Below are 17,160 nucleotides of genomic sequence, written 5' to 3' on the forward strand. Positions count from 1 at the left end.
CCGATTACATCTGCTGCTTTTCATGCCCTTAGTTACTAAATATTTGTTGATTGAGAATCATTAAATGAATGTTATCACAAGGATATGTAGAAATTTGAAATTATGCAATTCATCTTTATAAAGAGTGGAATTTTAAAAGTCAATGTAAATTGGGATAAAAAGTTAACAGAGGACATTTTTACAATAAAATATGGGCCAGGTAATTTTAGTTTCCTGTTTACAAAACATTTTTTTAATTACTATACTTTTAACAGTTAAGCATTAAGTCCAAGAACATAAAATTTTTAAATGCAATTCTACAAACACACACAGCACAACTTTTAATAAATGAGCAATAGTCATTATGACAGTTCACAAATCTAGTTTTCATATAGTCCCTTTCCTATATTTTTATGTTTATAGAAACTATTAAGTGGATTTCATCATAAATATGGGGGTGGGGGAACCAAATGCAACTATCAGATATTAATGGTGGTTCTTATAGTAGTTGGGTATCTTTACATAAAAATTTAACTTAAACATTCTCAATATCCTCAACCTCTGCATGGAATTTTAAAAAAGAAAACTAGTAGAATAGAATGCCTTGATTATAGGCAGATTTCTAAATGGTCTAGTAACAAAAAGTCAAGGCAGTCACTTAGAGAAGATGGGGAAATATTGTGTTTATGTAAAAGAAAAAATTATTAATAACAACCATGACTTAAGTGAGTAGTCTCTTATCCTCAAAATACATTTAATAATTACCATCAGGCCAAGCTAATCTGAATTATCAGATCTCGTGGTCTTTTACAAAAGTGTCCATGAAATTTTCTAACAACTCTCTAGACACATCTAATTTTTGGGACTACACCATGAATTATTTTCAGTCCTTAGACCTGTACTTTCCAGTAAAGAAGCCAGTAGCTACAAGAGGCGATAGAGCACTTGAACTGAGGCTAGTGCAACTTAGAAACTGAATTTTGTATTTTATTTTATCTTAAGTTATTAATTTAAATTTTAAAAGTGTTATTCAAGTCAGTTACTGGAAACCTCTTAATTTTGTTTGGAAAAAACTGGGTATATGAACATACTTTTAAACTGAAAATTTTATTAAACTTAAATTTAAATTAAGTGCAGTCTGCCCTCAAGTTGCACATCTACTGATTCAACCAATCTTAGATTGAAAATATTTGGAAAAGAAAAGTGGATGGTTGCATCTGTACTGAACACTTAAACAGTCTATTTTTTCTGGTCATTATTCCATAAACAATACAGTATAACAAATATTTATACAGCATTTACATTGTATTGGGTATTGTAAATAATCCAGACATGATTGAAAGTATAAGGGAAGATGTGCCTAGGTTATATGCAAATACTACATCATTTTATACAAGAGACTTAAGCATCCTTGGATTTTGGTATCCACGAGAAGTTGTAGAACAAGTTCCCCATTGACACCGAAGGATTACTGTATTTGCAATGAAAACTTACCATCTTAATTAAGACTTGCTGTACCCAGATTTCAAAGATGTGGTACAAGAAAAGAATGAAATTCTCATCAATAAAATTTACATTGATTAAATATTAAAATGATAATATTTTATATACTAGGTAAATATAATTTATTATTAAATTTTACTCAACTGTTCTCCTTTCACCTTTTTAATATTGTTACTAAAATTTCTGAATTACGTAAGTGGCTTGCATTTTATTTCTGTTGGACAGTGCTGTCTTAGACAATGCATATTAATATAAAACCCAAAGTTCTGTTAAGTCAGGTTCCTTGAAGAATAATTTACATTGCATTAAAATTTGTTCTTTATACATGTACAGTTCTATAAATGTTGATAAATTCATACAATCAGGTAACCAGCACCACAATCAGGATATAAAACATTTTCACCACCCCAAAAAGTTCCCTCACGTCCCTCTGTAATCAACCTTTACCCACCACCCCAACCCCTGACAACAATGATCTGTTATCTGTCCCCACAGTTTTGCTGTTTCTAAAATGTCATAAAAATTGAATAATACAGCATGTAGACTTTTGAGCCCAGTGAAATCAAATTTTAAATATTATACCATTCTATGGTATTAAAGGATTATGATCATTTTGATATTCCTTTTCCTTGTATCAAGAACCTTTACCAAGGCCTATTTTTTCCAGTTATTCCACTTTCAAAACTGAACTTTCATCCTTGTCATCATTCTAGTAATGTATTTACCCTTCAAGAATAAAACTTAGTAGATTGTATTACAGTTATTTACATTACAGTCCTTCCTCCCACCAGACTCTAAGCTAGAAACCTGACTTTGCTTTCCATAGCGTTAACTCTGTCTAGTGGAGTTAACAGTGCAAATGACAATGCTGACAAGATATTTCCTACTGTGTTCTAAAACAAGGTAAAGGAAAAAAAGAAATGAGTGATGGAGGTTACACCCCAGATTAGATATCTACTTTTACTGAAGACTCCGAAAAGAGTATAAGGCTATACAGAGGATCCAAGAACTATGATGCCAGCCAGCCAGGTGTGAATGCTAGCGGAGCTTTATGCCAATATTTTTACCTGGATTGCTATTGGTTTTGTCAGAGCTTGCTAACAAAGTAAAGTAAATTTGGAGTTGTCTTCCTAATAGCATTTTTCTCATAAACCTTGTTATTTCTAGTACATGATTTTACAGAACATAAAGTCTTTCAAGAATACACATATCACATTATAACAGAAACAGCTGCACCATACAAAGAGCTTAATAAATTCTAAGGCTCTATCTGAAAAGTCTGATATTTATTTGTAATCATTAATGTTCATATGGTTAAATACATGAAATATAAGAAATATATGTATTAAATAGTTAATAAGATATTACTATTTAGTTCAATGCTTTCAAGTACTTACTAAAATCTCCAGTAAGAAAAACTCCTTCTGCTCCCGGGGCCCATTCTTTGCAGTATAAACCACCATCAGCACATCTGTGGACGCCAAATGATTCATAGCCTCTGGAAAACTTATCAATACCACCTTCATTTTCTCCAATGTTCTTCAAAATTTGGCTAAACTGCTTATACCTTTGAAGAAGTATGAAAGAAAATGAGTTAGAAAATTAAATAGTCTTCTAGAAAAGCTACTGTAATTAAGTAACTGCTTTAGTCTTATTCAGGGAAAAAAAAGACATTATTAAAGAGGAATAATATAAATAATTTCATTTATTAGTAGAGGTTACCTGGTAGGATAAAATCATTCTTATTTAAAATAAACTGAGCTAATCTAACTAGCATTTTTTGTAACTTCAAGCACTGGTATGAGAGAGGAAATATGATGGTTATACTATTTCATGAATTTTTTTAAAAACTAGCATTATAGCAACTTCCATGTCAAGACAGTGTAATGGAACAGACTCTCTACATCTCTCTCCTCTGATTCCTAAGAAAATGAAATAACACAGTCAAAATTCAGCAAGAAAAATAAAATTAGCCTACTGCAGGGTTTGGCAAACTTTTCCTGTAAAGGGGCAGACGGCAAATATTTTAGGCTTTGTCAGCCATATGGTCTCTGTCACAGCTACTCGAGGGTGTCTCTGAAGTACGAAAGGGGCCATGGACAAAAAGTTAATGAGTGGGTGTGGCTGTGTTCCAATAACACTTTATTTACAAAAAACAGGTGGTGGGCCAGATTTGGCCTGCAGCCTTTTCCTTCCCTAAAGCAACTAAGCATGTCAAGAACATACACCATATCAAAGCACAAAAGCCAGTGGCCACAAGAAGAAATCACAGATTCCTAAGCAGGACAAAGAACAGCACATGCCTGCTCCTGACCCTCTCCCAGTTCCCCTGGATCAGGTACTGGTACACCAAAAAGTACTACCCTATTTTCATTAGTATCCCCTATATCCAGTAAGAAACAAACTAGGAAAAACTTGGTAAAACTGGAGAAGTAAACCATGTGCCAGGTGCTCTATGTCAGAAGTGAAGGTTCCAGAACTATACAATGAACTAGGCAATGCCAATAAGCTTCTCTACACCTCCCCATACCCTCAGGGGTAAGGAATCTTTCCCAGAAACATGGCAGGAATCAAGGCACGGGATGTCCAGGGAATATACAAAATTTGAGATGCAGAATAATGAACCACATCTCAACTTAGCTACATAGAAAATGGACCTTTTTACAAATACTTCACATTATACAACTTAATTAAAAATAAACTCAAAAGAATAAGAGCTGAAAGATTATATGACAACAGAATGAAAAGTAAAAGACTGCAGACTTAAGGAAATAAATGGAGGAATAAAGTATATCAATAGATAATGATGAGTTAGACTCAACAAAAAAAAGTACATAGTATAGAAAAATAGCAAATTATTAAATGAATAAATAATTGAGAATTGAAATAATTAAAGAAAAACAATGAATTTGAATATATTAAAAAGAACCTAAGAGATACCCAACATAGACAAAAAAAAATGATCCAAATATGGATATAGCTGCTGACTGAAAAATAAAACCAAATAAAATGAATATAGAAGATATAAAACTGGAAAATTATCCTAAAGAATTAAATCCACATATTAAAAAGAGCATACAATGTTTTAAGCAAGGTTTGGGAAACAAACACACACAAAATGTATCCCAATTTAAGCAACTGAAATTCAAAAGATAAAAGAAATGAGTCTATACACAACCAGGCAGAAAAAGGCAACATTAATTAAAAACCAAAAGATAAAGCCAACTCCACACAATTCTAAGAAGGAAAAGTAATCTAGGAATATCCTAGGAGACAAGTTTCTATTCATATCTAAGGGATTTTTTAAATATTGTCAAATTTAAAATTGAGTTTTAGTCAATGACACTAATGAACCATTCTAGAAGAAAAATAAGCTACTTTCCATTTTTCTAAATGGTAATTAAAAATTAAAAACAAACACATACAAGACTGAACAGTTATTGTAGGAGTGTGTCTAAGAACTGACTCCTTAAATATAGAACCTTGGCTAGACAACTGTGGAACTGTGTGAATGTGATCATGAAAAAAGGATCTCAACTGACTAAAAATATTATATTAAAAAAAGGCATGAGTGAAAGGGGGATGAAATTTTGTAGCAGAGAGTCACTCAACACAGAGTAAAATTTAAGGTTGTCATCATTATACTTTTTAATTTCTTTATTAATCTTAGATGAGCATTTAAGAAATAACTATTTAAGGTAAAGAAATTTGTATATGAATTCCAATAATTTCTTCTTTCCATTTCACTTTAGTTTCATTGTTTAAAGTTAACAGACATTTATTTTCTCATGTCTCATTATAGTATTTCTATCAAGCATTTTCTCTAACCTGCTATCTAAAGATAGGCATATAAAAATATCAAGAATGATATACCCTTAATATCAGTGGGATTATTTTGGTGAGGTTTCTTTTTACTTTCTCTGTTGCATTGCTCTAATCACGTATAACAAATAACTACCATTTAAAAAAATGAAGTACAGTTTTCCTAAAACTATAATTTTTCACATTATTAAAACAGTAACATAATTTTATATAATATTCATAGGAATTTTACTGAGTATGTAAAACTAGGTTTATAAAATTTGAGGAACTGAAAGCATTTGAAATAGATCTACGGAGAAAAACTGAGTTTCTGAAATAGTATTAAGCAGAAGTAAAAATTCAGTATGTGATGAAAGGGCATTTCAAAACCGTAAGAAAAGGATGGCTTATTCAATAAAATATTGAAATCTATAAGTTTGTCATAAAAAAGTAGATCTCTAAAACCAAAATAACTTCCAGAGAAATCAAATTTATAAACTTTAATATTTTAGAAATAAGTAAGTCCAAGAGATCATGGAAAATGAAATACAAGTGGCCAATAAACATTGGAAACAATGATCAAACTCATATATAACTAAAGAAGTGCAAACCTAAACTTCAAAATTCAATTTTCCACCTAAAAGACCCAGAAACATATGATAGTCTATATGGATGGGATATGGTTCAGGAGAAAAGACATTTTCAAATGCTCTTGGTTGAAATATAAATTAGAAAACAATTTGGCAACAGCTATGAAAATTTCAAAAATCACACTCTTCAAGTAAGTAACTCTATTTTTAGAAATTTGTTCTTTGGATATACATCACACAAAGATGCAAAGACATCTATGTATATAATAATATTTATTCTTTATGGCACTATTTATACTACAAAACCGGAAAATAACCCACCTTCGCAACAATGGGAAACTAGGTGAATAACTGTGGAATATCCAAATAATAAATTATATGACAACCATCAAAAAAAATGAGGTAGGGCAAAATGTGCTGATATGGAATCCTGCCTGAAATAATCCCAGTCTCACAGATAGTTTTATTCAAGGGGACATAAACTGAAGCACCCCAAGGAGCCAGGCCAGGCAGGTGTAACAATTATGAGGAGCTGACCCCACACAAGAAACACAAAATTGCAAAGCTGATGATAATATAATTAAGGAAAACAAGGCAGAAAGAAACTGTTGAGATGGAAAGTACAAGCCTCATCTAAAAGCACAGCCTCTATTTAATACTTACACCTCATTGCTGCATAGCATAGTTTGTCCAATCATGTAATTATTCAAGAACATAAAAAAATACAGATTTTTCTATGAACTCTTCCTAATTTAAACAGTGGCAACTGTTTCAAAATACTTAAAATACTTACCTAGACGAACAAACTAGATATGCAGGCCTGATGGAATACCATACGCAAACTCTTTAAATCATATGAGAAAAGGTTCTTTGTGTGTGTGTTTTTTTAACCTCTTCCCAATATCAGTCATCTATACTTCTTGGAATATGGAAATGCTAATCCATATTATGTAAGTAATAACAGGCAATAAAATGATCAAACAGTGTGGAACAATCAACAAAACAAAAACTGAACTTAGGGTAAAAAATATACACACACATACACCCTCATAATACAAGGAAAACTACTGATTTTCCAGAAAGGTATAACGTTGGGAGGATAAACAAATGTGGTAATAATTTTACTTTCAATGTTGGTATAATACCTTATGATAAATTTTTAGATTTATGTAAAGTTTAAGTTTAAAAAATAAACATTTTTAGGAAGTTTCTTAAAGTATTTTCAAACGTCCCATTTAGTAAAATTTCCATGGAACCACGATTATAGCATTATATTACTTTAACTAAGTATCTTGACTTCCCTCAAGGTCAGCCCTACAGCTTCTGATACGGAAATACACATTGTACTTTGAAATCATTGTGGCTCAAAAAGGAAAATGCCTGAGGATACAGCAAGCTCATCATGCCTGTGCCCTCTCCTACTACAGTCATCTCTCCTAATATTTTGTTATGAATTTAGAGGATATTTAAAAACTAGGTCAAATTTTTGGTAACCAAGAACATAAAATGAAACTACTACAGGAACTAGCATTTTGTATAGATATAAAGAACTGTTATAAAAATTATCAGATGTGACGTCTATATCAATGTTTTAAATCCTCTGTTACATAGGAAGAGACAGAGGCAAACATAAAGACATAAATTGTCCAAGATCAAGAAGGTAATAAGCAATAAGGACATCACACATCATTAATCACAAAAGGTAGATTTCAAGTTAAATCTCAAATTAAAAGTCATATTTCACTTTTAAAGAAAGTTATTTATGTTGTTTTACTCTTAAGGTAATTAATTTTTTTTTAAATTAATTAATTTATTTTTTTTTTGAGACGGAATCTCACTCTGTTGCCCAGGCCGGAGTGCAGTGGCGTGATCTCGGCTCACTACAAGCTCCGCCTCCCAGGTTCACGCCATTCTCCTGCCTCAGCCTCCCGAGCAGCTGGGACTACAGGCACCCACCACCACGCCCGGCTTATTTTAAGGTAATTAATCTTATAATTATATTTAGCCTTATAATTATATTTAATTAATTTAATCTTATATTTAAGAGAATCAGGGGTAGCTGATATTAGCTTTATTTCTAGAAATAGTCCACGTTCAAATCCTAACTCTGTTACACACCATATGTGACTCTGAATAAGTCCCTTAATCTCCTTTTTCCTAATTTTTTTAACATGTTAATTGGGGGCTCGGGGGAACCTCATAGATTGTAAGGAATCAATGAAACAGCAGGAGCATTACCCGCAATATTCAATAAATGGTGGCTGGAACTTTTCTCCACCTCGAAGTGGCAACACTATAGTGTACTTTTTACTTTATCAATGTTCTTTTACTTATTACACTTGCTTAGATTTTAAAATACATATTAGCTGTTAGCAACATTACGATTTTTCCCAAGTTCCAAAAGTGTTTAAGAATGCTTTCCACTTTTTTCCTGGAATAGAAAAATACAAATATAAATACACTAACACATATCACACACTCCAAATTGATTTGAATATGTGAGTTATGGAAAGTCTGGAAGAAAATAAAGTTGACTGGACTACCCAGGGTGGGATGGAGGGGCGGCAGGGAGTTACTACTAGGAGATAGGTATGAAAACAAAATGAAACAAACTAAAATCTTTGCTCTCCTGGAAGGCAGTTGGTTCATCCCAGATCAGTACTGAAGCTCTAATTACAGAAAGGATTGTGAACACAGGAGATATCTCAGCAGAGATGGATCATACCTTACCTGGAAATGTATTGAGTATAGAATCCATTCTCAAGTGCTTCTGAGCAGGCCAGAAACCCAAGAAACACACGAGGAAAACTCCTTTTTTAATAGCTGATTTTTAAGATTTTATTTTGTCATTTGCTTCCTATGGGAGGCTTGGATTAGAAGCAAGAAAAAGCACAGAAGTAAAACTTCAAGAGAAATTTTTAATAGCTCAAAAAGGGGAAAATAGGGTTAAAGAAGTGGAGAGTTGAAAATTTTTGGAAGGGTAAAAAAGCTCTCCAACTTTCCAGCACCATTTATTAAATAGGGAATCCTTTCCCCATTTCTTGTTTTTGTCAGGGTCGTCAAAGATCAGATGGTTGTAGATGTGTGGTATTATTTCTGAGGGCTCTGTTCTGTTCCATTGGTCTATATCTCTGTTTTGGTACCAGTACCATGCTGCTTTGGTTAGTGCAGCCTTGTAGAAAGCTGAAACTGGATCCCTTCCTTACACTTCTACAAAAATTAATTCAAAATGGATTAAAGACTTAAATATTAGATCTAAAACCATAAAAACCCTAGAAGAAAACCTAGGCAATACCATTCAGGACATAGGCAGGGGCAAGGACTTCATGTCTAAAACACCAAAAGCAATGACAACAGAAGCCGAAATTGACAAATGGGATCTAATTAAACTAAAGAGCTTCTGCACAGCAAAAGAAACTACCATTGAAGTGAACAGACAACCTACAGAATGGAAGAAAATTTTTGCAATCTACTCATCTGACAAAGGGCTAATATCCAGAATCTACAAAGAACTCAAACAAATTTACAAGAAAAAAACAAACAACCCCATCAAAAAGTGGGCGAAGGATATGAACAGATACTTCTCAAAAGAAGACATTTATGCAGCCAACAGACACATGAAAAAATGCTCATCATCACTGGCCATCAGAGAAATGCAAATCAAAACCAAAATGAGATACCATCTCACACCAGTTAGAATGGCGATCATTAAAAAGTCAGGAAACAACAGGTGCTAGAGAGGATGTGGAGAAATAGGAACACTTTTACACTGTTGGTGGGACTGTAAACTAGTTCAACCATTGTGGAAGACAGTGTGGCGATTCCTCAAGGATCTAGAACTAGAAATACCATTTGACCCAGCCATCCCATTACTGGGTATGTACCCAAAGGATTATAAATCATGCTGCTATAGACACATGCACATATATGTTTATTGCAGCACTATTCACAATAGCAAAGACTTGGAACCAACCCAAATGTCCATCAGTGATAGACTGGATTAAGAAAATGTGGCACATATACACCATGGAATACTATGCAGCCATAAAAAAGGATGAGTTTATGTCCCTTGTAGGGACATGGATGAAGCTGGAAACCATCATTCTCAGCAAACTATCACAAGGACAAAAAACCAAACACTGCATGTTCTCACTCATAGGTGGGAACTGAACAATGAGAACACTTGGACACAGGAAGGGGAACATCGCACACCAGTGCCTGTCGTGGGGTGGGGGGAGGGGGGAGGGATAGCATTAGGAAATATACCTAATGTAAATGACGAGTTAATGGGTGCAGCACACCAATATGGCACATGTATACATATGTAATAAACCTGCACGTTGTGCACATGTACCCTAGAACTTTAAGTATAATAAAAATAAATAAATAAATAAATAAATAAATAAATAAATAAAAAAGCTCTCCAACTCAGTGTTTAAAAAGACTGCAGGTGTCTCACAGAAACTTTCTTTCTTAAGTGAAAAATAACCAAAATATACAAAATTATTCATATATTAAGGCTGCCAAATGAAGGTTAACCATTCGAGACTTTAAAGTGAGTATTTTATGTTCCTCAATCAGGGCAATTATTCGACAAAAATACCCAACATACTTATTGCAGGATAAACATATTTATTGTGTGCTAATAATTCAGTAACGTGAAACAAGACCCTTCTTGTAAGATGTTCATCCGTGCAATGGGAAACAATGTCCAACTCATGACAGGACAAGCCTGAGATAAGCAAGTGTTCACAGAAGAATGAGCAAGACCAGGAAGGAACTAGTGATTTTGACTGGAAGAAGAGATTAGGAGAAGGCTTTAGGGAGTAGCTGGCATTTGTGCTGTATCTTGAAGGATGAGTAGTACATTTTGACAGCTGGAGAAAAGACAGAGAAGCGCATTACATGTGTAAAAATTGGATGCTTCTTGACGACATGACGACTAGCTGTGTGTAGTCAGAGCAGGAGAAAGTGGAGTGTTCCAGTGGCCAATTGGGATGAAAAAGATTGTCTGCAATCAGATAATAAGTGGAATAAAACATAAAATCCTTAAAAACTTTACAGAGGAGATAACTGATATGATCAGAGACATGTTTTACAGGGAGCAGTTTGAACGATGAATTTTATTAGGCAGAGTCCATAAATTAATAAAGTATTTATTAAGTAAACGATTAAGCACAGATATTGGCAGATCCTCCTCTTAGACAAGAGTGAGCAATGAAAAGAATTTTTTAAATGACATCATGGTACACATGGTTTCTTATTTTTGAAAACTATTTCTTATTTTTAAAATGTTGTAAATGTCATCAAATCACCAAATGCATCTATTTTCAAAATCCTACATAAATTTTCAGTGGCATTTCCAATCTGTATTCAACTTAGCATACACTCTTCACTTCATCTATCAGAAAACAGTAGAAATGAAACTGAGCAAAGGTGACAAGGAATAGTGAAATCCATCTATTTATTATACAAGCATTACTGAGAGTCTACTGTATATCCAGTACTATGCTAGTCACTGAGAATACAGAGATAAAAGACATTATAAAGTCCACAACTTGAAGATATTCTCTGTTATGTATGGGAGACCGTAGAAGAGAAAGCAAGGAGAAGGACAGCATTACATAAGTTACTGATAAAGACAACCAGAAAAGAGAATGTAATTCTGAATGTAATTCTTTCCTTTGAACTAAACTAAATGGTATTCTTCGCTTTGAAATTCCACAAAGACTGGGAAAATTATCTATTTTGAACCCTGATGTCTTCCTAGTACATACAATACTGGCACATAAGTTAAGTATTCAATGAACAAATATTTAGTGAGCATCAATTATCCATCAGATTCTTTCAATGGTGAGAAAATGGTTAGAGTTAGGTTTAAGATTATGATTATTATGTTTAAATTTGAATCCTAATCCTACTGCTTACCAACTGTAACTAAATTTTCTAATCTGAAATAAGAATAATAATGGAACTTACCTTATAAGTCTGCTTTGAAAATCAAATGAAATAATGTACCTAAACTTTTTAGCACAATATCTTTCATGTAAAATAATGAATACACTATTAATTAATGTATTCAATAAGATTGATGGAAATGAGATAAACAGAAAAATTAATAGACTATTAGAATATAAAAAAGATATAATTCCTGTAACTATATTAGATATAATATAGGTGGCTTCCTGATTTAGTCAGTCCCACTGGCTCTCCTTGTACACTTGCTTGACTGGCCCTATAGAGGTTGTGGCTTGCAAGCAGCTATCTGAAGAGGCCAGATACTGCATGTCTTGATCAGTTTGAACTGTTATAACAAATAGACTGGACGGTTTAAAAAACAAGCATTTATTTCTTATAGTTCTAGAGGCTGCGAAGTCCAAGACTGAGAACCAGCAGATCCAGCGTTTGGTGAGGGCACTCTTCCTTGTTTTCTGATGGCCACATTCTCATTGTATCCTGACATGGTAGACAGGAAAGGGAGGAAACAACCTAAACACTCCCCAATCTCTTCTTATAAAGCCACTAATCACGTCAGGAGAGGGCCACTCTTGTGATCTAATTAATCACCTCCCACAGGTACCATCTCCAAATATCATCACATGATGGATCAGAGTTTCAACATTTACGGTCTGAGTGGATATAAACATGTAGTTCATAGCAAAATAAAATGAATGTGTAGAAGAATAAAGGCTCCAAAGGACAAACTTTGACCATTACGAGACAGAAAATGGGAAGAAGTCCTTAGATAAATTCCTCACTCTTCCTCTTTAACATCCTGTGTGACCAAATGACCAGCTATAAAAGGAGATATATCCTCTCACTTGAGAATTCAATGCATCAGCTCAGGTGTCTATCAAGATCAAATGTATACAGATCTGCACAGGTGAATAATAAACTGGGGATGTGATGACCCAGTGGAGACCGCCTGTTCCAGGAGTGAAAACACAAACCTCTCACTGTTCTTCAAAATGACTGCAAACTACTCTGTGCAAACTACTCCTAACTGATTAAAAGTGAGTTGCAGACAGTTAATTCCCACCATTTCACTTCTGCTCAAACTGCAGGTCGGTGGTTTTTCACTCAAGCAGCTTTTCCCACTATTATAATCTTGATCAATGCCTAGGTTCACGAGATTTGAAACTAGCTATTAAATGAGTTGTTTCACATATGGAATTACTCTAAGACTAATTGGTATATACCACCTACTATGTGCCAGGCATGGTATACACAAGAAAGAATAGATTCACAAATAAAAGACTGAGTTATATATTGCTAGTCCCATTAGCAACTGACCTTCAATTTTCACTTAACAATCTCAGAATTTCTGCTTCCTCATTTATAAAAAGGAACGATAATATCATTGATGTCTAGGTGGCTGTGCTTATATATAACCAGCCCACAAAAAATAAATTATTTTATGACACATTACATCTTTCTTTTTAAAAAAAATAAGAAATGAAGATCTCATTTAGTTGTAAATTATTAACTACTTTCAGCAAATCATTAGTCTCCAATTTCTAAGTAGAAAACTTAAAACATGAAAAAACTGGAATTGTTCTGCTATGCTAATTTTAATACAAAAATAAAATTTAAACATTAATCCCATTACAAGCATACATTGTTATTAATTTTAATCTTTTTAAATTTTATTCATATTGTACCATCTCTAAAACACAATCAAATGCATTGTGACCAATCTAATAAACACATCCTCAGTCCACATTTAAGAAAAAATTGTTAGTCTCTTATTTTCTGATGTGAAGGAATAAAAGCTAATTAAGTCATAGTTTTGTTCTTACTTAGTCTAAAGTTAAGTGCAATGAAAATTGGCTACTTTCAGTCTCAAATTAATAAAATATATAGAGAAGTTATGGTTATGAAGAGATCATTAAGTATTTGGTGGGGGAGGAAGTATGAGGTAAATTCAAAATTATTATCTTTTAAAAGTTGCTACTATTTAAAAGAGTGTCCCAAAAGTAAATAGCGGCTGTTATTTGTTAAATATTCTTTCTTAATTTCTGGCACTGGGCCATAGATGTGAGGGGGTCAAGGGAGATCACTGCTAAGATCTTTCTAGGTCTAAATCCTATAAAATCAAGAAAAGAAAAAGAAATGTTCTTATTCAATTAACAAAAAACTGGACAAAGTCCATTTAGTGGTACCATTTAGAAATCCTTAAAACTCCATTTCTTTTAACAATAAAGTATTTATTTATACTACATTATTCTACATTCAGAATAATGGAAATACTATCACGTTTAGTGACACAACTTAAAGAACCTACTATAAAGCCATTAATGTAAACATATTTTGACTTAACAGATTAATTAGAATAAATTTAACAAAATATAGCTAGAAATTAATTTTAATCACTGTGCCTTGTCTCTTGGTTGCAAGCAAATTAATAATATATTGCCTTTACAGTTTAATGAGGTATGATTAATGGTCAATATTAAAATTTCTAGAGTCTTCTGGCAAAGTGAAAACCTGACTGCCTAACAAACGCTCACACATACACACATCTGAATGCAATAAATCAGAGTTACTGAAGGTAAGCCCTGTGAGATGGCCCATCTGGTCAGGCCTGGAAGTGTCAAGTATTGTCCCAAGCACTTTAAGCTGCCAGCCTCTTTATCAGCCACTCTCTTTCCAGTCACGCTCCTGTTCAGGTCTTTGCTACATGCTCTGCTGATTACCTTGGAAAAGGGCAATGCTGTAACTGTTCAACTGACCTTTCAGTTTATTTTCTCTTGTGTAATATGAAACATGAGCTAACACAGTCTTAGTCTACTGATTTCTAGGAAGCATTCTGACTTAATGTTTCACCAGCTCTTGGCTCAAATAACACTCTGCTCTTCTGTATTCAGGTTTCTCTTTTTGGAAAAATTACGTGGCAAAGACCAGAGGTATGGGCTAGACAGACAGAAGCTTTAGGTCCTCTGCAAGGTGGACCACATCTGCACAGTAGTATGCTCCTGAGAATGTATGGTCAACTAACTTGCTGAAAAGCAATTCCAATCTTTTAAGTCATCACTAGGATATTGTTCTTAATGTGACTTTCATTGTATCCATGAATAGTTTCAAAGTGATGATGCTTATGTCTTTTCTGTCTTTCAATATGGATGTTACAGTTACTCAAACTGTCAAAAATGCTATCCTCACCATGGGAAAAACAAAATGGAGAGGGAGGTTAAAGAATCGAAAGGTCCACACTCTAGACCCAACTCTAAGATACTAGCAATGTGACCTTTGGAAAGATGAATATCCAAAGTTTTAGGTTCTTCTTCTACAAAATGAAGAAGTTGAATTGAAAGGTTCCACCTATAATCTATACTCTAAACTTCTTTGATTCTTATTTGGGTGCTAAAATTTTCCCAACCCAAAAAGAAAAAAAATGTACCCCAACACAAAGGTTATTTTGCACATTTCCCACATAAACCAAAAAGTACATATTTTACCATGTACAAGAAACATGTTACATTTATATTTTTTCTTAAAATAAAATGCAGGGTATAAACCACTTATGAAATATAAAAGACACAGGAAATTTTATTTATTTATTTATTTATTTATTGAGAAGGAATCTTACTCTCTAACCCAGGCTGGAGTGCAGTGGCACAATTTCAGTTCACTGCAACCTCCACCTCCTGGCTTCAGGCGAATCTCCTGACTCAACCTCCCGAGTAGCTGGGACTACAGGCGTGCGCCACCACGCCTGGCCAATTTTGTATATTTTAGTATAGGTGGGGTTTGACCATGTTGGCCAGTCTGGTCTCAAACTCCTGACCTCAGGTGATCCACCCGCCTCAGCCTCCCAAAGTGCTGGGATTACAGGCGTGAGCCACTGTGCCTGGCCAACACAGAAAATTTTAAAAAGAGAAATAATCTGGACAGAAAAAATAATAATAATTTATAAATATTACAAATTGTAAATTATAATGACCAGTATCTTATGGAGTACTTACTATGTTCCAGGCATAGTAAGTACTTAAAGAAAGCTTACTTAAGCTCTCACAATAACCCAACACCGGCAGAAGTAGCATTATTCCTATTGCACAGATGAGAAAACTGAAGAGGTTAAGCAATCTTGCTCAAGGTCACACAGCTAGCCTGTGTGTGAAGCTGAAATATAAACCCAAGATTTTACCTCCAAAGCATTGGTCCTTGACCATTCTTAATATCACTCCAATAAGTTTGTTTTGTTTGTTTTGTTTTGTTTTGTTTTTTGAGATGGAGTTTTGCTCTTGTTGCCCAGGCTGGAGTGAAATAGCACAATCTTGGCTCACCGCAACCTCCGCCTCCTGGGTTCAAGTGATTCTCCTGCCTCAGCCTCCCTAATAGTTGGGATTACAGGCATGCACCACCACACCCAGCTAATTTTGTATTTTTGTAGAGACGAGATTTCTCCACGTTGGTCAGGCTGGTCTCAAACTCCTGACCTCAGGTGATCCGCCCACCTCGACCTCCCAAAGTGCTGGGATTACAGGAGTTAGCCACCGCGCCCTGCCCACCCCAGTAAGTTTTGCAGTTTACAGTTTACCAGCTGACTTAATCTTGTATACTCAGTTTAAATTACTTGTTACTTAGCATGTCTTAAATAATTTTAATAAGTTGAACCATTGAAGAAAAAAAATTCTGCTCTAGGTAAGTGTGATACAACTGGTCAAAAATAAAATTGGTGGAAAACTCACTTGAAAAACATTAAAATGTATCACTTACAGTAAGTGAACAAATTCACAAAGTATGTTAACTTTTCCTATTTTATTTTTGGGATTTCGGTTTTTTTGTTCGTTTGGTTGGTTGGTTTTGAGACAGAGTTTTATTCTGCCTTGCAGGCTGGAGTGCAGCAGTGTGATCCTGGCTCACTGCAACCTCCTCCTCTCTAGCTCAAGCGATCCTCCCACCTCAGCCTCCCAAGTAGCTGGGATTACAGGCACGTGCCACCATGCCCAACTAATTTTTGTATTTTCAGTAGAGATGGGGTTTTGACATGGTGGCCAGGCTGGTGTCAAACTCCTGACCTCAAGTGATTCACCTGCCTCAGCCTCCCAAAGTGCTGGGATTACAGGCATGAGCCACCATGCCCAGTCTTATTTTATTTTATACAGTCAACAAAGAGAAAGAGACACATATGATTTTAATTGCCCAGAGAATTTTTATTTGGGGAGTGTTCCTGTCACAATAAACTTGAATTAATTGATCTGAAGCAAGATCTGGAAACAAATACTTTTTGAATATATAGTTTAAAACATAGTTTGAAGTATTATTTTGATAGGTAGTTTGAAAC

General features: G+C 34.2%; 1 protein-coding gene across 1 annotated transcript in view; it reads right to left on the reverse strand.

The window, feature by feature from the left end:
• GBE1 (1,4-alpha-glucan branching enzyme 1) overlaps window positions 1-17,160 on the reverse strand; it is a 276,829-nt gene that overhangs the window by 214,731 nt on the left and 44,938 nt on the right. Inside the window, exon 3 of the mRNA XM_055110157.2 lies at window positions 2,880-3,049. Coding sequence (XP_054966132.1) covers window positions 2,880-3,049 — 170 coding nt within the window. The remainder of the gene's footprint in view (window positions 1-2,879; window positions 3,050-17,160) is intronic.

The sequence above is a fragment of the Pan paniscus genome, chromosome 2 (assembly GCF_029289425.2).
Source record: "Pan paniscus chromosome 2, NHGRI_mPanPan1-v2.0_pri, whole genome shotgun sequence".
Classification (NCBI taxonomy): Eukaryota; Metazoa; Chordata; class Mammalia; order Primates; family Hominidae; genus Pan; species Pan paniscus.